The 24175-nt window shown below is 36.9% G+C and overlaps 1 protein-coding gene across 1 annotated transcript; it reads left to right on the forward strand.

Moving 5' to 3' along the window:
- The first annotated feature begins 109 nt into the window (after positions 1-109).
- sptlc2a (serine palmitoyltransferase, long chain base subunit 2a) lies at positions 110-23924 on the forward strand. The gene is made up of 12 exons (XM_084097010.1): positions 110-378; positions 1964-2158; positions 2966-3120; positions 3413-3561; positions 6680-6804; positions 8829-8922; positions 10404-10509; positions 10703-10922; positions 11811-11937; positions 18363-18498; positions 19452-19581; positions 22325-23924. Exons 1-12 carry the CDS (start codon positions 259-261, stop codon positions 22442-22444), a joined length of 1677 nt encoding a protein of 558 aa, XP_083953136.1. The 5' UTR covers positions 110-258; the 3' UTR covers positions 22445-23924.
- The last annotated feature ends 251 nt before the right edge of the window (positions 23925-24175 follow it).

Genomic DNA, 24175 nt, shown 5'->3' on the forward strand with positions numbered 1-24175 from the left:
ACAGAGGTTACTCAAGTTCGTTCCTGGAGGGACACGCCCTTTGCAATACAAACCACGCCCAATATCTCAACTCCGCGTTCTGATTGGCTGGCGCGACTAACGGGGTGTTGATTTCCGGTATGCGGAGGGTGGAATTTCAGGTTTCCCTCTTGTGGGTCTCGGGGTAGCGTAGCGGGGACGCGCGTCTCCCTGATCACCGACACATTTCCATCTCCCGTTTTCATGCATTTGATCGTATGTGTTTAGTCTTGGATAAGTATGACTGAGAGCGCGGGGAATAAAAAAGAGGATTGTCATGCAGCGAATGGTGTGAAACCAGGAAGAAATGGCATGGTGAAGAACCATCATCACCATCATCAGTATCAAAAGCAGGAGAAGGTGAGGCCACATCATGCATCGAGAGCTTCGAATCATGCATGTCTAATATTTCATATCTACAAGTGCATTTTGTTGCTGATAATGATGATGCATGGCAACACAACAGCTCTTCTCAATACCGTGGCTTCCTTGGTAGTGTTCAGTTAGTGCATGGCGTGCAGTTTCACTGTTTATGACATGATCACATGTGGAAAAGTAAAGTTTGACAGCCAGATGAGATGTAGACTTTCTCCTCATAACACCTTTTTTATGAGCCCTGGGCATCTTAACATCTGAAACATGATGATCTATGTCATATTACTGCCAGAAGTGAAAACTGTTGAACCAGATAGTTAAAATGCAACCTCATGCTGTCTTTGCATTTGTAAGTCAAATGCACTGAGAGAGACAAGCCAAGATATTGTTGTCTTTTTTGCGCCTAAAACTTCAGGGACTTTTTTTTTATATATAAACCAGAGAATTATTCCCTGGATAAAATGTGTCTCCATGATAACACCGTAGGTTTTAGTAATATACTTTAGAATTATAATGTGTATGTAGTTTTTGTGAATATTTCCATTTATGTTTCATATAGGTTTGTAGAAAATAGATCTATAGATTTATCAAAAAGTCCTGCTTCTATATTTGATTAGGCTAGTCCTTGCATTAAATATATTGTGGGTTTTAGTAACATGCATATATTATATATACATATTAATATGCAAATCTTATTTTTATAATTTTTTACATCTGTATTTTGTGTTTCTTTTAAGTTTATTGATAATAAATCAATTGATGGATCTAATAGCTAAATAGCCAAATGCACTGAGGAAGGCAAGTCAGGATCTTGGTGGCATACCAGTGTTTGGAAGCATCTCATGATTCAAGTTAAAGCTCTAGGAATTTCCGTCATGTGCCTCTTGTAAGTGTTTTGAGTGGGAGATCGGTCAGCTTAATCTATTCCAAGATATTCCCTACTTTGTTATTGTCACATCTCCCTTGTTTAGCCAACTAAAACTGTCTTATAAAGTCTTTTGACTTTTGCTCTGATTCACTCTGCATTGTAATGTTTCAGCAACAGCCTTTAAAGGTATATCACACAGATCTAACCTTTGTAAGTCTGTTATCGCTCACTTTTTCCTGGACACCACTTTCAGCCTTGCGGTTGAATACAAAGTTGTGCTGCTGTCTTGGAGCTGGCGGCGGCTCACGTGGATGTCGATGTTGCTAGACTCCGTGGTATTTGTTAGTGGGGCATGACTAGTCACATGTGCCTGCAAATCACAGGGTTTTGAATGAACTGCTTGGCCTGTTTGGTCCAAAACTTGTATGTGATCATTTGGTCACCATGAGTAACAGAGTTCTTGACAATGGGAGATCAAATTTTGAAACTTTAAGTTAATCTGACTTTTGCAGATTTTCCATTAATAAAGCTTGCAATCTTACAAATGCATGCCGCTGTTTCTGTACTAAACTGTTAAATGAATCAAAAGGGATCTGTTGTTCTGCAAACGTTTGCATTGCACAGGCAATTTACACAACTTAATCAGTAGTTACAATGTGATGGTACCATGACTACAGTGTTTTGATGGGTTTTGCTTTACAGGTTTACCATGCTGCGTGCAATGGAGAACTTTACAGCAGGCCGTTCATCGAGTCCTTCGAGGAAACTCCCATGCTGGTTGCTGTGCTCACGTACATGGGCTACGGCATCCTCACGATCTTTGGATATCTGCGGGATTTCATGAGGGAGTGGAAAATAGAAAAATGCCACATAGCCAGAGAAAGGGAGGAGCAGAAGGTAAACATTGTCATGTGTGCTCGGTGGAAAAAAGCTAATATATACACTGCTGTTCAAATGTTGTTGTTTTTTTTAAAAGAAATTCATTATTTCATTCAGCATAGATGCATTAAATTGATCAAAAGTCACAAGTGACAATAAAAACTTAATAAATGTTTATTGAGCAGTAAATCATATTAGAATGATTTCTGAAGGATCATGTGACACTGAAGACTGGAGTAATGATGCTGAAACAGGAATTGCATTTTAAAATATATTTTATAAATATATGTTGTTTTTTTAAATTGTAATATTATTTCACAATATTATTTTGACTATATTTTTGATTACCGACCCCAAACTTTTGGACAGTAATTTTAATAATGTAAGATTAAAACTTTTTATTATCAACCAAGTTGTTTATTTTATGTTTCATGATAGAAGGAAAATTGTTAAAGATTAAATTACAATCATAAAAAATATTATTATATCTTAAATGATTACTTTGAAAATGAATATGCCAGAAAATATTTTGAGAGTAATTTACTGTGACTACAATTTTTTTTTTTTACTTAATTTATTGGTGTACGTTTGAGAGGAAGAGGTCATTTTGTCAGAGGAAGGATATTGTGCAGTTTACCGTTACTGTAAAGTACTTTAGGGCACTGAAAGGTTGCACTTTGTTTTGCTACGTGCTTTTAATGGATGTTGTTCTTCCTAAAATATTGAATACATGACAACTTAGTCACCAAAATGTAAGGAATTGTTTTCTGTTGGTGAAACAAAAATGTCAAGTAAATAACTGTTTCTGTTACCTCCCTCCCCAAGGACTTTGTTCCACTTTATCAAGACTTTGAGAATTTCTACACAAGGAATTTATACATGAGGATTCGGGACAGCTGGAACAGGCCCATTTGCAGTGTTCCTGGGGCCAAGTTTGACCTTGTTGAGCGGAGTTCCAATGATTACAACTGGACCTTTGAGTAAGGAGGCTGTCTTGAACCTGAACACACACACACACACCCACCCACACAAAAAACACGTCTTGACTGTTTTACCTCCCAAGATGAGAGCTGTATTAATCTAATGATGCTAATATCAAGGTCACTTACAAGCCCATGTACAATAAACTTTCGAAAGTAAGGCTACTTTTAAAGTATAATCTGAAATATGAGGTAACTGAGGTCAAATGAAACTTACAATCCAGTCTAGGGTTGTCAAGGACTAGCGTTTTCTCAAAAGAAATCTTAACGCAGTTGTATTGTGCTCTTTCAGATACACTGGGCGAGTGGTGAAGAATGTGATAAACCTGGGCTCGTATAATTATCTGGGCTTTGCAGAGAACACAGGCTCCTGTGCCACAGCTGCTGGAGATGTGACGGTGAAATTTGGGGTGGGCGTGGCCAGCACCAGACAGGAAATGGGTGAGTTGGTTGGTTACTTTTTTAGGAAATATTGGGACATAAATGCCCTTACTGGGCATTTTATATTGGTGCTTGCATAAACCCTTAAGCATTAAATAGACACATCATGACATACCATTGCTTTACTGACATTAATGAAATCTCAATTTCATTGGCCAGTAAGCAAATTGGTCAAATCTTTGGCCAGTAAGCAACCACCTAAAATCCACCCAAAACACACTGGAGGACTAAGGGGCCATTTATACAGAATGTGTCTTTATGTTTAAAAAAACATACATTTTGAAGACGCATCTTTTTCGGCAACACTTGATCCATTAATACTAACAATTTATTTTCTCTTCTGTTCTCTTCTATATCTATTTAAAAAAAGAAAAAGTCATAGCACTTACATATTGTTGTCCTATTGTTAGTTTAACTGCTTCTATTCCTCTCATCATTTGTAAGTCGCTTTGGATAAAAGCGTCTGCTAAATGATTAAATGTAAATGTAAAAAATGTCTAACTTCTTTTAACTTCAGTGCCGTGCTTATCACTTCACTTCACTTCAAGCTGTTTTTATCCGTCTTCTAACCTTCATTATATTAAAAATGCATTAGGCAATGGTATTTCATAAATGAAATTTGTTTACAGAAATTACAACTATAATGAAAATAATACCTCTTCTATCTCCATGCAGCATGTATGTTCTTGTTCGGTAGGCATCCTGTCACATTTGCCACATGAGCACCTGTACAACAATTAATAAGTGAACATGTTGCAACATGTTCAACATGTTTGTATATGTGTGTGTGTGTGTTGCTCATCCATCGCTACAAAATGGCTGAAAAAACTCTACAACAACTAATTAAATTGCTCAAATAACCATTCGGAAACTTCCTGGTTCATTCTCAAAGTTGATGCTTCTGGAGTCTCTCCTTCATCAGTGTCCGACTCCGGTTCATACATATACGGCTGAACACCAGTATTTTCGTTGACAGTCATATTGATTCTCCTGATTTCTTAAAGGGGTCCTATTATGCGTCTCCACTTTTTCAACTTGAGTTAGTGTGTAATGTTGCTGTTTGAGCATAAAAAAGATCTGCAAGGTTACAACGCTCAAAAGTCCACTCCAAAGGGAGATATTTTATTTAACAGAATTCACTTTTCAAGAACTACAACGAAACAACTCATTTTGACTACAACACAATTTTTCCAGATCTTCTGAAGTCCTAATGTTACTCATTTAAATAATCTCCACCCACAGAATACACAAAAAAAGGGGACGAGGTCTGGTTGAGCTTCATTAGAGAAGACGGTGTTGTCGCTGTGTCAGAGAGACAGTTTTTTCCACAACGTTTCCAAAACTCATTTGTTTGAACTTTTCTAAGGCTTACGAACTTAGAGTGGTTAATTTAATTTAAACACTGTTCCTAAACATAACCCCAACGTTTATCTGTGCGCTGCACATTTTATGGAGAACAGATTGTTTTCTGTTGCTTTTGTAAGCTTTTGCTTTTGTAAGATTGTTCACCGCTCCATAGGAAAATTAGCCATGGTTTTGTGATCGATTACTGTTTGTAATACCATATTTTCCAACAAATATGAATAAATGGTGGATAATATCGTATCTATAATGTATGGGAAAAAAAAGACAAAAAACATACCACTCTGAAACGTCCTGTGAAATCTGTGCATGAAATCTGTTCAGCACAGTCCTCCCTTTTGTTAACATTGTCAGGGTCTGAATCAGGCTTGAATTGGTTTTAAATTGACGCTATCTTTAATATTTACACTAGAGAAGAACTCGCAGTTATGGAGGGGCGTGACATTTCCCGAACATGCGCTAAGCAGTGCCAATCGCAAAACAATGGGCCAGCTAACCAATCACAGCACATTTTGTATTTCAGAAGGAGGGGCTTCATCGAAATCTGCATGTTCGAGCCAGACTGGGGAGAGAGGTGCTGTAATAATGTAAAATATGTGAAAAATATTTAAAGTCCGCGTGAACCGGAAGTTGCAAACGACTTTTCTCCAGTGTTGTGACGTATTTCCCAGTGAAAAGGAATATTGAACAGAGGGCAGGGTTTTACTCTAGCGCTCCTCCTCTCCATCTCTCGCTCATAACAGACTAACGGTTTGAGGGGAGTGGTTAAGCGTTTCCCAACCCAAGTCCTCAAACCTACGTCATCAGGGAAGGTCCTCCAATGCAGAGGGGAGGGACATTTTCAGATTTTGATTAAAGATTACGAAGCCAAAACATTTTTTTGTGTGGATTGACTTGCATGGATAAATTGTTCACCACAAAACGATCAATTTAGGCAAACAAAGTAAATATGGTCAATTTTGATTTCATGTGGACTTTAATGTAGTTATCTGAATCAGAGCTGTAAAGGCTCAGCCCTATTCTGGAAATGGGGCGGGAAGCAGCAGCTCATTTGCATTTAAAAAAGACACAAAAACAGCACTTTTTTTCCCCATCCAAAAATTGGCCTTTTCAACATGGTATAATAAATGATCTGTAGGGTTTTTTGAGCTGAAACTTCACAGACACTTTATGGGGATACCTGAGACTAATATTAAATCTTGTAAAAAGGGGCATAATAGGTCCCCTTTAAAATGTTCTTAATAAAGTTAAAGTCGCAATGAAACTGAAGTAGCGACCGATCTTTTCTTCTGTATTGTGGCGTACGTCTAAGTATAACGGATTATCGAAAAAAGGTAGGGCGGAGTCATAGACCTGGTTCTGTTCACCGGATGGAGGCAGAATGACTAAATGCGAGCTTGCAGTCGCTGTTTTAAGCTGACCAAATGATTAAAGTTCTGCATACATCAACAGAGAGAAAGTCTGTAGTTTTCACTGTAAGATCCAGTTTTGACATTTTGATAAAGAAATTACAAGGTCAATATGAAACATACATGGAAGAATTGTTCCCAGAGAGATCATCACATATTTAGAAAATAGGTTGAATTTTTTATTTCATGCCTACTTTAAATCTAGTTAGTTATTATATAGTGTTATGTAGGAGCTTACTAGGATGACTTTGCTTTCGAAATATACACAGGTGCTTGTTCTCTAGCTACTGTTTATAACAAATGAGTGTTTGCTTGCATTAGCTGATTTATTTGTGTGATTTTCATAGGCAACCTCGACAGGCATGAAGAGTTGGAGAAACTAGTGGCGTCATTCCTGGGAGTGGAGTCGGCTATGGCTTTCGCCATGGGCTTTGCAACCAATTCTATGAACATTCCTGCGATAGCTGGCAAGGTTTGAAGCTCTAGACTGTTTACTTTCCTCACTCTCTATTTTCCGGTTTGCCAACTCCTCTCTTCCTACAGTATCTATTGCTGTGATCATCTATCCAGGCAACTCATAAAAATTGTAGGAGTGTCAGCACAGGCGGATCCCATCTTGACCTGTCAGTGCTTGTTTAAATGATACATGCACTTCTAGTGTGAATGTTTTCCTTTGTTGGTTTAATTGTGTATGTAACGTTTTATCACTAGTGCAGTGGGAGGAGATCACTGTAATAGTACAGATAGACCAACGGTTCCAACTCAAACAGTTTGTGTAGCTCACACAATGGAAAGCACAAAATGACCACAGGAAACGTGCTTAGCTGCAAGTGAACCAGAAAGATTTCCCAACCTCACTTCCTGTTACAGGCCAGGAGAGGTCTAGTGATTTAGCACTGAAACACCATTCAACAATTTCAACATGTCACTGAAACAACAAGACAAAAGAAGCAACAGAAATAGTTTTTAAAGGCTTTAAGTCACATAAGTTCAAAAGCTAATTTCAAAAATAATTTAATAAAAAAAGATATTTTTATATACACTACTGTTCAAAAATGTGTGGTCAGTAATTTTGAAAGAAATGAGCTTTTATTGAGCAAGGTGATTAAAAGTGATTTGTAAAGACTCGCATTGTTACAAAAGATTTCTATTTCAAATAAATGCTGTTCTTTTGAATTTACCATTCATCAAATAATTCTGAATTTTAAAAAAAAAATATCACGATTTCCACAAAAATATTAAGCAGCATAACTTTTTAACATTGATAATAATAAGAAATGTTTCATGAGCAGCAGATTTCATGATTTCATGAGGGAGGGGAAAATAGAAAAATACCACATAGCCAGAGAAAGGGAGGAGCAGAAGGTAAACATCATCATGTGTGCTCTGGGGGAAAATTTAATATATACACTATAGTTCAAAATATATATATTTTTGGAAAGAAATTAATACTTTCATTCAGCAAGGATGCATTAAATTGACCAAAAGTGACAGTAAAAAAATGGTTTTAAGTCAGTTATTTATATCTTTTGCTGTAGTGTGTCAGTAGGAAATATCAGTTTACATTTCCAAACATTCTTTTTGCCATTAATTGTAATAATCCAGTGAGATTTGTGTATGCACAAGGAGTCTGACAACAGCCGGTATGATCTGATCTCACCATCATCGAGTCCGTCTGTGATTACATGAATAAACAGAAAAAACTGAGACAAACTAAATCCAGAAGAACTGCGGGAACGTCTCCAAGATGCTTGAAGAAACCTGCAAAGCTACCTGAAAAACTATGCACAAGTGTACCTGGACAAAAGCCATTTTAAATGCAAAGGGTCGTTACACCATATATTGATTTGAATTAGTTAATAGAAGTTAAATCATAAATAAATTCAATTCAATAAATAAAAACATTTATTTTCTATATAATAAATGATTTAAGACTATATAATAGTCTTTCTATATTTTTGATTATATAAATGCAGCCTTGGTGAAAATAAGAGACTATATATATTTGCATTTGAATACAGTTATGAACGTTTATTTTTTATTATTGTTTGTTAAAACAGCATCTTCTTTCAGCTGAAAAAAAAAAAATATTTTTTTTTGTGAAAACCAAATCTTTTGTTTGTGAAAGTCAGGCACTTAAGCTACTTTATGATTTGCTGTATGTCTGATATTTATTTTAAAATAAATAAAAGTTAACTATCTATAATTGCATAGCATCATATTACATTGAATCGCATCGCGCTGAATCGCATCGAAATCGTATCGCACCGCATCGTAATAGTAGTGAATCGTATCGCATCGCATCGGTAGCTGCTTATATGTATCTTTAATTTATCGTATCGTTGGCTATGCATCAAGATGCGTATCGTATCGGCCTTAGGTATGGAGATGCCCATCCCTAGTATGTACAGTATTTATATAATATTACTACAAAGTAAGTATCTACTCAATGACCATTTTCTTACAGTGACCTAACACAGTTTATCTTGTTTGTAGGGATGTCTGATTCTAAGTGACGAGTTGAACCATGCCTCTCTGGTACTGGGAGCCCGGCTGTCCGGCTCCACCATCCGGGTCTTTAAGCACAATAGTGAGTTTACACTCACAGGCACATCTCTTATCTTATGATATCTACACACACACACACACACACACACCCTCACTCAGTGTTCACAGCTGTTAACAGCACAAGGTAAAGAATTAACTTTTGGTGGAGCTCCAATGCACACAAACCCCAACCCACGACGCTGCATCTGCTTGAGTGGAAGATTAACAGACCTTGACCCATGTTCAAATCTTGAAGGTCGTAAAGTTTAATGACGTTCCTTATTTGTAGTCTGGATGGTTTTCGGAATTCTTTCTGAATGCCAATTTGGTTAATGTCCAGACTATGAATACAAATGTTATCACTGGAAAGGTCAGCTCTCAATCGCAGTTTAGCTGTGTTATTTTAAATAAATTTGGCAATTTGGACAGATAACTGTCTGTCAGTGATTAAGAAATGAGCTTCTAAACTGATAAAGTAACTTGAGGTGTGTATGTAATGACCCTTGAAACCCTTCAGGAGTCAGATTGTAGAGGCTTGGGGAAACTTCAGCAGCACTCTGATCACTTATTACTAAAGTGCTCAGAGCAGTTCTCTCACTGACAGTTTCTAATGAATCTTATCTATGTGCTGTGGTTTCTTAAATTATGACCAAGAACACAGGCAACATTTTAATACACTATCGCCCCAGAAAACCACATAGTTCTCATGACCAATGAATGAAACCCACTCTATCAGTTGCTTATGTCACCATTATCCTGCCATTTAATCTTTATTTGTTATTGTACATTTACACACACACACACACACACACACACACACACACACGCACGTGTATATATTTATTTATTTATTTATTCACACACATATTTTATTACACACACAAACTTATTTTAGAATCGATTCATCGATTTGACAGAATTATTATATATATGAAGACTTCAGGTACAAAAGCCTCTAAGTCCGCCTAACATTTTTCTTTAATATTAACATTTTTATCAGGCATGTATGTGTGTATGTATACACACACACAGAGTTAAATTGATCAAAAATGGTAGTAAAGACTAACATTGTTAGAAATTATTTTAAATAAATGTTGTTTTTGCTTTCTGTTCATCAAAGAATCCTGAAACAGGTATACAGTTCTACAAAAATATTAAGCAGCACAACTGTGTTTAACATTGATAATAATAAGAAATATTTCTTGAGCATCAAATCAGCATATTAGAATGATTTCTGAAGGATCATGTGACTGAAGACTGGAGTAATGATGCTAAAAATTCAGCTTCTTATCACAATAATTAATTACATTTTGAAATGTATTAATAAAAGAACAGTTCTTTTAAATTGTAATAGTATTTTGCAACATTACTGTTTGTACTGTATTTTTGATCAAATAAATGCAGCCTGGTTGAGCATAAGATACTACTTTCAAAAACAGTAAAAAAAAACCTTACAGAAGAACTGTAGTGTAGTAATCATTAAATTGCAACTATTAACTGCTTATTTTATTTGTTTCGCACCAGATATGCAGAGCCTTGAGAAGTTGCTCAGAGATGCTATCGTTCATGGCCAGCCCAGAACACATCGACCCTGGAAGAAAATCCTCATTCTTGTTGAGGGCATCTACAGGTGATTAAACACTCTCACTTTCTTGGAATTCATCTCATTCATCAAAATGTGCAATTCTGTACTCCTGTGGTTTTCTCAGGTATGAAACATGTTATCACATGAACACTACATACTGCGGTTTTTACAGTTTAACCATCGAATGAATTGCCACACATTACAAAGTTTAATCTACTCTAACCGGTCCTTTACTTAGTATGGAGGGCTCCATCATACGACTGCCAGAAGTTATAGCCCTGAAAAAGAAGTACAAGGCGTACCTCTACCTGGATGAGGCTCATAGTATTGGGGCATTAGGACCGAGTGGTCGAGGGGTGGTGGAGTATTTTGGACTGGACCCCAAAGATGTAGACATCATGATGGGCACCTTCACAAAGAGCTTCGGTGCATCTGGTGGATACATAGGAGGGAGGAAGGTATGAAGTTCAAGTGACAATTTGTAATTGCAAGCAATTTCTGACCAATAGCAGAAGCCCAAACAACAACTTGTATATATACTCTCTTTGTATTTTATATATTAAAAAGGTTTAGCATATATACACAACCGTTCAGAAGATTGTGGCTTCTTTTGTAAACCTCACAGTTACAGTTAACTTACAGTATATACAAAGCCTAAAAAATATTTAGGCATTTTGAAACTGTAAGGGTTGTTTGGTTTCATTATATTTTTGGGTATGTTTACACGTCAATGATGTACTAAAAATGTTTCTTGTACAGACGACAACGTCGTCAAAATGATCCCCGTTCACACGGATCCACGAAAACGTCTAAAAACACTGTATTATACTGCCAGGGCAGTAGTTGGCGATGTCACTTTGTAAAGAAACACTACGCACCTATAGACTGAACATGTAATACGCATGCGCATGACATCACCGTTTTTGTAGTTTACATGGAGACGATTACGTTATCGTTTTCAATTTTCAGGCCCCCAAAACTCTGTTGTCAAGTAAATTAACGGCCAAAACGCATAAAAAGTTTTCAATTTTTAATTAAAAATGGTGTTGGGTAAATGGGCCCTTAGTTTTGATCTGTCCGCTTGTGTCCCTAATTGGTTACTTATTAGTTACACACCTGTTCTTTATTCCGTTGATTAGCCCTGCACATATTTAAGTCCTTAGTTTCCCTCAGGTCTTTGTTCGGTGTCGTCTATGTTTATCGTGGTTCTGTTTCTAGTTTATTCCTGTGATTCGCCTGTGTGTTCCTTGTTGAATTTATTATTAAAGACTGTTTTCGTTTTCTACTCATTTGTCATGCGCCTCATTACAGCCACACCCTAACAGAAACGTCTGTTCATCCTTTAGGATTTGATAGACTACCTGCGAGCTCACTCTCACAGTGCAATTTACGCCACCTCCATGTCGCCTCCTGTCTTGGAGCAAATCATCACTTCTATGAAGTGCATTATGGGAGAGGATGGAATGACAATAGGTGAGCTTTACTAATTTTTCTTAACTTTGGTCATGCTTTCTTTTAAGAATCTGAGGCATCCAAAAATAAATACTGTCATTATTTACTCACCCTGATGCCATTCCAAACCCATATGATTTTATTTCTTCCATGGAACACTACGGTAGAAATTGAGTACAATAATGGCCTCTTTTTTACCATATTAATGTTAATGAATGTGAATTGAAGCTTTCTAGCTTTAAAGTTACATAAAAGTGGTCCACATGAAGATAGCTTTATGTGAGAAACAGACTGAAATTTAAGTTTAGAAAAAAATAAATAAATACAATCACACAGGTTTGGACATTGGATTAAGTATATAATGACAGACTTTTCATTTTTGGGTCATCTTTTGAAGTTCTGTATATAATATTTGTCAACCGTGTTGTTGGGTGCTCCACAAGGTGGCAGGATTGACCAAAAAATAGATAACCAGCTTGCATGGATGTGCTATGGATGGTCATTTATATGTGTACATTTATTTACCTGGTAGAATATATATATTTTTTTTTTACTAATGTGCCATGCTATAACTTGCATATTACAACAGTTAATTCATGTGGCACAGATACAAATCAAAATGCCAGATATGACATCGCATGAATGTTGTATCACTACAGATCATGAGTCATTTGTTCTGTTCACAAGATGAAGGTGTTATAGGCTTAGCAAAATCAGCCCAGCCTTCAATCACCGATATGCTTTTTTTTCCGTCTAGCAATCAGTCGTTTAGTAAACACATACCCTGTCCTCTTCCTTATGCAATTTCCTGTTCTCATATATAGTACATCTGCACATCATTGACTGAAAAGCATCCCTTTACTTTGTCAACTCCATTGTTCTTGTCTTTGCTTTATCGACTGTTTTATTTCACTGTGAAAATACAATCTTTAGGTTTGTTTGCTCTGTGCGCTCTGGATAAACTTGGCCCAGAAATTGAAATAAGTGTTTCTCGAGGATCACTTTGAAGTGAGACGAGGAGGGGGGGGGGAGATCTGTCGATGTGAGATTTTTCTTCATACAATTTCCCAGCGCTCATAAAATGAGACTGATTAGTTCAACAGCTGTACACAAACTCCGTCCAGGTAAAATATTTAGCTCAAAGTTTAAACCTCAGAAATGTGTTAACAATTACCCATGTAACTAGTGTGATCTGGCCCTATGGTTAGACCCACCAAACTGCCTCTTTTCCTCTCTGTCACTCAATCAACGTCAGCAGCGACAACAAACAGGCTCGAAGTGCTCAATATGACTAATATGAGTATAACTTTGCCTAGCTGAGGGCTATTTTCATCTCCCCGCAAATACTTATTGTTCCCATCATCCTTGAAGATGTCTCCTGAGAATATCTTGCTGTCTCCCAGTGACTTTTCTCTTCTCATTCACCTCCTGATGGACCTCCTGACTTTCACCAGCATCCCACATTGATGCGAAGAACTCTAGACTGTTGATTTATGAGATTGTTCTGTTCTTTCTGGCATTAGTAAGGTGTTTTCTTTATATAATTATTTATATGTGTTATTTATTTTAGTGTTATTCATTTGGAACAGAAAACCAATCATTCTTTTTACATTCTTTATACACCCTTCTATTCATAAATTCAAGATTTATCCAGAAGTTCAAAGAATTGCAATATTATTTGAATGCAATTGGGGCTTTTTAGGTGCACACAGTAATAACAGGTTACCGATTAACTGATGACATTTATTGTAGATGAACTGATATTGGAGCATGCCAGAGTGAGAACAAAGGGAGACCCAAACAATCGGAGTGTTTGTTGGGGGTTGATGCACAAAGAAAACTAATCAAGCAAAGGTCAACTGGGAGACATCCTGTGTATCCTCATGGGAACTGAAACCTTTTCGTTCCCTCTTTCTATGGTCCTTTCATTCTGTGGCCCACTCCTGCCGCACTTGTTCTGTTCTGTTTTACCCATAAGTCAGTGGCAGTCATGTTTGATTTGAAGCCTGCAGCACTGTATTGATCTGACAAGTGACTTCAGTGTGAACAAATTGCCTCCAGCACTCATTTACTGCCAGGCTGCCAATTTAGATTCTTTCATAACATGCCATTTAATTCCCCTTTTACTAATAAAACAAAGATTCCAATCACAGTTTTATAGCTTATGCAATATTAAATAGTTTCAATAGTTCTTGAAGACAATTTGACACCTACTTAATTCATGTGCCCAGTTTGTTTTGGATGTCATACTTGGAGGTTCTCTGTTCACTCTGATTTTAGTCAATGTGGTGATTTCATCATCAGGATGACTGTTATATAGAGTTGCTGTTCATTTGTTCTAGTTATTCATTTGCATTTGTCCTTTCCTCCATGCACAATGCAAAAATCCTATTCTCAAGGATTATTGTCTTATTTTCCAGTTAAAATATCTAATAATCTTTAAAAGAAGATCAGTTTAGCTGTGAAGCAACACTGTGTACAATATTAAGACTTTGGAAATAAAAGATATGCTGTCTAAATCTTAATGTAATTGTATTTTATCTAATTGATTTTTCTCCCACTTGTTTTTAAGTATAAACTTTTTAAAAACAAGTGAATGTCAGTGCAGTAAGAGAGAAAAACACTTATTTTCAAGATAATGAAAACAAGTCTTAAAATCTTATGCATCGTTGCTTCTCAAATAATTTGATCTTGTTTTAACGATTTTTAAATATTTTTACTAGAAAACAAGTTAATTAATTTTTTTTTTTTTTTGCTTGTTTTAATGAGGCAGTTTGTCCTGGGCTGGCCTAAATTTTCAATTAATTTATTGTTTCTGAATACAGATGCAGATGCTTTCACAGTCTAGTGGTTTCACAGTCCGACGTGTCCCTGGCCTGAGGGGAAATCCAATTTTCTTTCGATCAGATCTGGCTTTCAAACCATCCAAAACTCCTGGCGTCCCCACACAAACATATGCAGTTGAGAAATATGCATTGCCTTGTTTGTTCTCAGGAGAAAATGAGCTCAAAGAGAGAATTCGGAAGATTCTGCCTCGTAAATCACAGTAGTTACCCAAGTTGGCATTTTTATCTTGCCGTGGTGTGTTGACTGGCATACCTGATCTCATTGTTAAGCCTGATTACTTCTCTGTACACACAGGCGGACTCGACAAACACTGGACATTCACCTTTGTCTTGAGGTGTTGACTTGCTCTGCGAGAGAGGGCAGATACACATGTTTTAGGTGTAAGAATGTGTTTACCCACACCCCCCTTAGAGCAGGGTAATGGATTGTTATTCCAGATGTTATGATGTGCTTCTGTTTCTTTGACACTTCCATTGTTGTGCAAGTATTTCAGACCAACAGACCTACCAGCATCCAACCTCCAACATCTAATTGAATAATGCAAATAATTGACTTCATTATCAATTTATTATAGGGTCTTTGCACGGCACACACATAAACTCTGTCAGTACACTCTTACAAATTAAGGTTTATTGGTATCGATGAGTCCACAAAGAACCTTTAACATCCATGGAACTTCTCCATTCCACAAACGTTTCTTTCTAGTGGAAAAGGGTTCTTTAGATTATTAAAATGTTCTTTACACGAAGAAAAAACATGGTTCTTTTGTACTAAGTATACCAAGTGTATCGTCTCTTTAAAGTAGCGAAAAATGCATTTCTATGGATAAACACATTTGAAAAATGGAGGCAGTTGCTCTGTCAGGTGCGTGTGCTGATGAATGTACTTGACAGGGGGTTTCCCCCTGCAGATGTTAAAAATTCAATTTCATTTTTGCAAAAAGGCACATCCTTTTGCGCATCAAACGCAGTGCAGCAGAAAGAAAGGTACAAATAGGCACAAATAATGTTGACAATTTGTTGTTGGACATTAAATTTTGCAACATTGTAATTGAAATCCTGCATGTAAAGCAAATAATAGTATTTTATGAATATAATAACTTGAGTGAATGTGGATGGCTGTGAAAAGAATCAACCTGTAAACTGGTGTAAAATCCCCATTCACTTTCCGCTGACTTGGATGGCACCATCGGGATCGGGGACAGCTGCTAGCTAGTGAGCACCATCATAGACCCATGAATGATTGAGGCCACAGATTTGAGCCTGGAAGGATCTGCTGTGCTTCCTGTTGCCCTTCTCCTGAGAGGTCCTCGTAAGGGGCGAGGAGGCTTTCGGCACGTCAGCCGCCTCTCAACTCCATACTGGTGCTTTTACTTATCTCCTCCCTTCAGATGAAAAGGAAGTGAGAAGGAACTGGCGTTTCAAAAAAGGGAAACAGTCCCCACATCTGGAAGCTCTTTTGGTCCCTTTCGCTGCCTCTTTCGCTTCAGATCCTCCAGCTCTTGGTCTGGAAGAAGTTAGCGGGGGTGTGCGTTGTGAAACTAGCTGTTGAAAAGGTACCCCAGAAAGATTTACTTTGGAGACTCGTGCTCCACCTCGGTGCACTCGCCCTCCCCCAACGCCCTACGGCCCTTGCTTGCTATCTCAATGGACCAATGTTGGGCAGCTTGAACTTCCATTAATGGCTATTGCTTTCAGATGCTCATTTTCATAGAGTTGTTCACCTGAGCTGTTTGCGTAGCTGATCAATTCTCTTTAGCCATTCATAAGAACCTCCACAGGATCCTCAGTTGTTAGGGCTGTCAAGCATAATAGCCACGATTTAACTCTTGTCTTCCTGATTGTTATGTCTCCAACCCCGGTTGATTTTTATTCTCATCAGGTTCCTGATTCAGCTACTTCTTACTACTTACACTGTTAAGAAACAAAAAATATAAATTTCATTTAAAATATTGTTTTATTTTGTTTCGTTTTGAATATTTGATTACATTTTTAAAATATCTTAAAGGATTAGTTCATCATTACTCAAATTGGTGATCAAACATGATCCTTCAGAAATCATTCTAATATGTATTTCTTAACATTCCTTATTATCAGTGTTAAAAACAGTTGTGCTGCTTAATATTTTTTGTAGAAACTGGTACTTTTTTGGATTTTTTTTTTAACAGAAAATTAAAAAACCAGCATTCTTTGAAATCTGTTGACTTTATAAATGTATTTACTGCAACTTTTGATCGGTTTAACACATCCTTTCTGTTTAAACTCTTACAGAAAGCAACTGACCCTAAACTTTTGAACAGTGCTGTATGTTTTTATTCGTTGAATATGTGTTTAATTTAAACCGGAACTGCAGAAATATTGATATGAATGAAAATATGATATTAATTAAATTAACTATCTGTGAAACACAAAAGAAGATATTTTGAAAAAATCACCGGGAACGAAATTGGTGTGTTTAACACTATTGGCCAGGCTTAATTTCCTTACCACAGAGCGTCTGACCTGGTCATGACTCGTGGAACCTTGCTTTATCTGTCACTGGCCAATTTACATTGGGGGATTGAGGAAGGAGTCCAGTTTCACAGTCGGTCAAGTCTCCTTTAACAAGGGCTCATCAGATAGATCCTCAATAGCCCTGTCATATTATAGACCAGGCCCAATTGTTCAACCGTTTTTTTCCTTTATGACCCTTGTTTTGCAAACCCACTAAAAAGCAGAATTTTACAAGGCCAGACTGAATGTTAAGTCTTGACAGCAACCTTGTAGTTGTGTCACTCTACAGGCACGGCAAGAATGACAATTGCTAGATTTTTGGCGTCAGGAATCAGGATGAAACTGGGGTGAGACATTGTCAGAGAGCAGGAAATTCCTCTGTTCAAGCTTTTAGCACGCGTGGAATGTTTGACGAAGCAGAACCAAGGCTTTCAGAAACGTAAGACCTTTTTAGCATGGCTCTCAGAACACTGCGATGGACTAAGTGTTTTAAGAGCTCCATTGATGTGGATCACTAAGCAATCCTCCCCCAGGGAACACGTCCCACTTGAAGTGGGAGCTGTTAAAAAATCAAGACGCTATTTTCCTCTTTTTGTCAGGATTATTGGAACCATTGCGGAAGATTGCTTGCAGCATAATTCTCATTACTGTGTTCTTCCGCACCGATCACGCAATGCAGACTCTTGTAACCTGTTCAGCTAGCTGATTTAAATCTTTCTGGCATTATACATCAAGTTTTGATGGATCTGAATTGTGATAAAAAATCACTTTGGAAACATAGATAGTAAACATCTGATACTTTTTCTGTGTGCAAAGAGCATGTGCCTTGATATCATGGGGGAAAGTTAAAATGTGGTATAAAATCAGCAGGTTTTAAAAAAAAAAAATTCTTGAACAGTTTCAGATCTAAAGATCGTGGAGGCTTAAGTATAAAGTTTATAGCTCAGGTGGTCGACTTTCCTAGTATCTGAAGTAATGAGTTGTGTGGCTTGGTGAATTTTAATTGTCTGATCGCATGAAAGGCTGTGGAAAAAGATGTGGAGTGCCAGATGACAGAATCTCACTTGCTTTTTTTCTCTATGTTTTGGGTGCGTTTCTTGATTTCAGGCCGTTCTCGTATCCAGCGGTTGGCTGAAAACACAGTCTATTTCCGTAGGAGACTGCGGGAGATGGGATTCATCATCTATGGCAACAATGACTCACCTGTGGTACCCATGATGCTCTACATGCCCGCCAAAATCGGGTCAGTCTTTTCCTCTCAGTCTTTCTCCAATCTCTCAGTATAATTCTACATACTATTAAAGGAATAGTTCACAAAACAATTCTTCACACTCATGCCGTTCCAAACCCATATGTTGGTATTTTGTTCAAAGGAACCCAAAAGGAGAAATTTTTAATAATTTCCAACTGCCAGTACATATTACATAGCTTTTAAAAAGGTCATAAAATATACTATACAACTTATAAAACGTATGCACTGTATTCCAAGTCTTTTAAAGCCTCTTGATAGCTTTGTGTGATGAACAAGCCAAAAGTGAAGTATTATTAAAAGTAAATTATTTGAATTTCAGTCTGTTCCTCGGTCTTCCAAAGACTTCTATAGTGTATGGTGTTCATCCTTTTAGGCATTCATCCTTTGAGTTTCAATGTTATTTTATATACTATTATAGTATTTATTAATATTTTGAGTTGGCTTTTATTTTTATACTTTTTGGTTTTCATTTTAATTTTAGTAATTTTGTAATGTGCTTTTGTCAGTTTTATTCATTCTGTATTTCTATTTAGCTTTAATTTTTATTTCAGTTTTAGTCATTTTAGTACTTCAACTTTATTTATTTCAAGTAGGTTTCCAAGACAAATTTTCTAATTTAAGTTTTTATTTATTTATATTTTTCATCTAATATTTATCTTCCAAAAATTTCCAAAAATATGTTTTTTAACAGTCTACTGGTTTAAAATGACGTGAGAATGAGTAATTAATGACAGAAATGTGTGGGTGAACTATCTCTTTAAAGTAATATTATTGATGACAAATTTCGAGATTTCAGGTCTATAACTGTCTAAATGAATCCAAATGTATATGTATTACACCCGTAATCGATTCATAATAGTTCCTCATAATAGAACAAAAACAGGGGAAAGCTTAGTTTGGAAAGAACTTCTTGAAAATTGATGAGGCCGTGTGTGTGTTTCCAGGGCGTTTGGTCGGGAGATGTTGAAGAGAAACATTGGAGTAGTGGTGGTGGGCTTCCCAGCCACGCCGATCATAGAGTCCAGAGCCCGCTTCTGTATCTCTGCGGCCCACTCCAAGGAAATGCTGGACAGGGTAACTACTCATTTTCTCGCCACAGTGAATACATCCAATAATTTAGTTTACTTCAAAGCAGCATTGTACCCTTTTTTACTGGCCTTTGTTTCTCATGCCATAAATTTTGGTGTTTACAATGGAATATGTTGACTTAATGGAAAAAACTATGAGCTTTTGATGACATACTGATGTTAAAGTCGAAGTACAGAGCCCCATTCGGTGAGTTTGGTTGAAATGCGCTTTGCATTTCAAAAAAGATGGATGAAAGGATGACTTTCAACAGGAATTAGACCAGAAGAGTCTGTAGACTCTGTATGTCAAGTTCAAACCCCTGTCCATCAATCTTCTGAAATGTAGTATCTCAAACTTGATACACCCTTTATGTTTGAAAATAATCACTGTCGAAAGAATTCCAGGCTCCTCCTCAAACTGTCCTGTGCTATAAATTAATGCAGGTCTCGACTGAGGCCGTTTACATAAGCAGCGCCTGCCACAGGGGTCTGCACTGGCAGGAGATCAAAGAGCATCTTAATCTGCCTCCCCAAGGACACTTTGATTTAACTATGGTGAAAAGCACACAGGCCGTCGGCCCCCTTCCCCGAGCTTAAGAAAACACTGTGTACTTTGATGTGACCGGTTATCACGTCAACACATTTTTAAGTGTCCTTCTGACATGTTTTCTTGCATTTCTTCCATTGCTGAATAACTAAGATTGTATGAAGTGCATAACAAAAGTTTGAAGGTTTTAGGGATGGGCATTTTTAATGGAAAAATTGTGATAAAATATTTTTAGCCTTTTGGTGATATTTAGTATATATCTTGATTTATGTATTTGTCCTTTATTCTTTTATCTTATATTTTCTACTTTTTTATTAGAGGAACCATTATTTCAAGCAAACAGACATTTTTGGCAAGTATTTTAACATTTTTAATGCAAGTATTAAAATATTGTAAAAACTAAAATTAGTAAACTAGATTAAAAAAAAATATGTACACAGTTTTTGACTAAAAGAACACAGAAGAATATTTCAATTAAAAATTCTAAATATTAGTATTCATTTGTTTAATTAATATCCACCAAATTTTTTGCTGTAATATACAGTGTTGGGGTAACGCTAAGTAATCAGATTACTTAGTCTGCGCTGTTGCCTGCCGTACTGAAAGACACGCTCCTAATGGTTGGAGTCCACCCGGTCGCCTACATCAGTAGCACCTCACTGCGGTACACGAGATCCAGGGGGCGGAGTTGGATCCAGATATAAGGGGTGGAGATTGGTAGGTTTAGGGGTGGGTTTAGGGATCAGGGGGTGGAGATGGGTAGGTTTAGGTATATGTAAGGTGGGAGGAGTTGGATCTGGATCCAACTCCTCCCCCTGGATTTCATGTTCTGCAGTGAGGACCATCTCGCCTACATCGAACATTGGTTCATCAGATTGGTGACGGTTCCATTTCCTCCCTTCTGCATGAATGGAACCTCACTATCGGTCGTGGTCATCCGTCTCACATATTGGTGACTTGATGGATGGATGTTGAGAGAAATCGGGAGTAAGGTGCAGAGGCGTTGTGTGCACTGTGTGAACATGATGGTTATTGTAGTTCTAGGCTAATGTGAACATGCATTTACTCATCTCACTTGCACAAAAACATTCAGTATTTCTCAAAATGAATAAAAACAGTGAAAAGCAAACTCAGAATATTACACAAACCTATAACAATTAAATGTTAAATTACACAAATATACTTTATGTATTTAAACTCACTTTATTACCCAATGTCTTTGCTGTTTACCTTCGATGATCCAGTTCAGCCGCAAAAATGACTTAAGATAAACCTCATATTTGTGTTTTTATTGCTAAAGTAAGAGTGTTGACCTTTCTTCTCCTGCATCTTATTCTTCTGTAATCCAGAATGGCAGCACAGCTGAAAGGTTTGTTTGAGCTGCGCCCTCTACGTTACCCACGTGAATTTGCATTTCCTTCAGCTTGAGGCTTATTCAATATTTGAATTCACACTTTTGGTGTGAAAGGGCCTTTACATTTGCCAAAAATAGAAATATTGTTATTTTGTTATTAAAAAACCAAACAAGCCCATTTTCCCAGATGAGAAAAGTAACGCAAAAATAACGTAACACGTTACTTTCCATAAAAAGTAACTAACACAATAAGTTACTTTTTAGGGAGTAACACAAAATTGTAATGCATTACTTTTAAAAGTAACTTTCCCCAACATTGGCAATATGTGACGCATGTCAAGCAGAGGCTTTTATAAACAGTTTTAAAGATGCAAATGAATCATTGAATCAAAGTTTTGAATCAGTTCATTGAAAGTTTATCCTGAATCAAACCCACCTAATGCGTTTTTTGCAACAGAAGTTTAAATCAGAGACCTTTTTAATGTGTAAAATGCTCTCATATTTGTGTAACAAGACAAATTAATCTAAAAAGCACTTTAAAATCATTTTAGTTTTCACAGAGTTGCTCAGTTAATCATTGTGAATGTACCGTGAATATAGAAAATGTTGATCCGCCCTATTACGTATTGTCTTATATTTCTTTGAAAATGAACAGGTTTCCTTAATAATTGCCTTTTATGATGTTCCGTAGTAACTTGAACTAGAAATAATGCAACTAGCATCTCCACAACTATATTATAACAAACTTTTAAAGTACTGCATGGTAGGTGGCAGCCATTTCTCAGCATTAGCATGTTATGACTTACACGTGTAACCATGAAAGTAATGGGGCATGTTGATTGTTTTCAGGCGCTGGATGTGATCAGTGAAGTAGGAGATCTGCTGCAGCTGAAGTATTCACGGCACAAAGTTCTCCCCTCATTGGACCGGCCCTTTGACGAGACCACATACGAGGAGAACGAAGAGTGACGTGCTTCCTATCTGAACCAAATGTGCACTGCTCATCTTCTGCTCTTCGAAAGGAGGCAGTGAACCACTTAATAAATATAACCTTTTTTAAACTTAGGTATATCATCTTTATTTTAAAACTCTGAACAACTACAACACACACTGATGCTTTTAGAAAAAGAAATGCACCTCAGTATCATTTTGATGTGAGGTTTTGTGTCTGTTTTTAACTCATTGTGGCATTCGTTTAGAGAAATAAATACTTCGGTTTTTCAGGCCAGCCACACTGAAGCCATATGTCACTGCAGCCCTCAAACCCATTTTTGTGTACAAAAACCATTCAGACCATTTTTTTCCCTCCAAGTAAGTGAGAACAGACATTCAGCGAACCCATAATTCCGAGGATCTTGACCTATGAAAGGAATTACAGGTTCTTCTTATTGGATTGTCAGTACATTCACTGGGTTACCTTAATCAAACTCCAAAAGCTCCACAACCTGGCTCTCGAGATGTTGTTTTTTCCACAGATTTTGACTTGCGGCCAGCTCCGGTGTCTTGCTTCAATCTGGCTGTCGTTTTTCTTGTGTTACCGGGATATTTATTTTTTCATCAAGATACAAATCGCGGAGGGCGATGTTGGTTATGTCTGAGGGAAGATTAGGTAGAAACCTGCATATTTATCAAATTTTCACTTCTGAGAAAACTTGGATGCTGATTATATGCATTATCGCCAAAGTTGCAGCACAAGTCATGCGGTAGGATGCCATGAATAACTAATAATATTGCTCTCTATCAAGAGAGTTTACTCTAGTTTTATAAGCTTCCCTCAGTATTGACTGAAGTTCATCGTCTTGTGATTTCCAAAGTCTTAACGCTTTTCAATTTATGTTGTATGTGTTTCTCTAATGTACATATTTATTTATTATTCGTGCTTCATATCTTTTATTGTTGTAGAAGTGTACTTTAATCATCAATGGCAGCTCCAGATGCCTCTCATTTGCACATGCTTGATGTGCATGCTCTCAGTGCACATACTACTGATGAGTATATTTATATCATTTTGTGGTTCCCAGCAAAGCATGTGGGATGTAATCACCGAATCGGCTGGTTTATGAAGCTTTAAAGGTGCTGAACTGTACACTCTATGTTCTGTTTTGTGGCTTCTGTTGCTTTGGTCTTGTGAGTTCGTATGTTCTCCCATGTTCAGCACAAGCCTTTTATGACATCAAAATCCAGGGATATTTCTTTTTATCATAACCTTTTTTTCTTTTTTTCTTGTTGTTTAAAAAAAGCAAAGGATCAATCTTTTTTTTCTTGATATTATAAACACTGGCATTTAAGAAAGTAATTCAATGTATGTGTTCTAATAGGCTACAATTTGGATTTTGCTGCCTGTAGTCATACTGTTTTTAAGACCTACTTTTGAATCAAAGTACACTGTGGGCTTCATCAGTTCGGGAGTTGTTTTACTAAGGAAATTAAATTACAATGACTAAATGTATTGTTAAGGTCTTTTGTTTCTTTTTCTCACTTTGCAATTTTTGACATTTCCTGACTCGCTTCAGAATTAAATTATTTCGGTAATCCAGTGGCTGCTAGATTACAAGTGTGATAGTTTTGAATTATTACCTCTGAGGTCTTCATATAAATGACCACAAGACCACATTAGAGAAAACATACTGTAAGATTCTTGGAATTGATGGTTTTACACAACTCTACTTTACTTTGATTTACACAAATCCAAAAAAAAGT

This window comes from Abramis brama (assembly GCF_963993115.1).
Source record: "Abramis brama genome assembly, chromosome: 21".
Lineage (NCBI taxonomy): Eukaryota > Metazoa > Chordata > Actinopteri > Cypriniformes > Leuciscidae > Abramis > Abramis brama.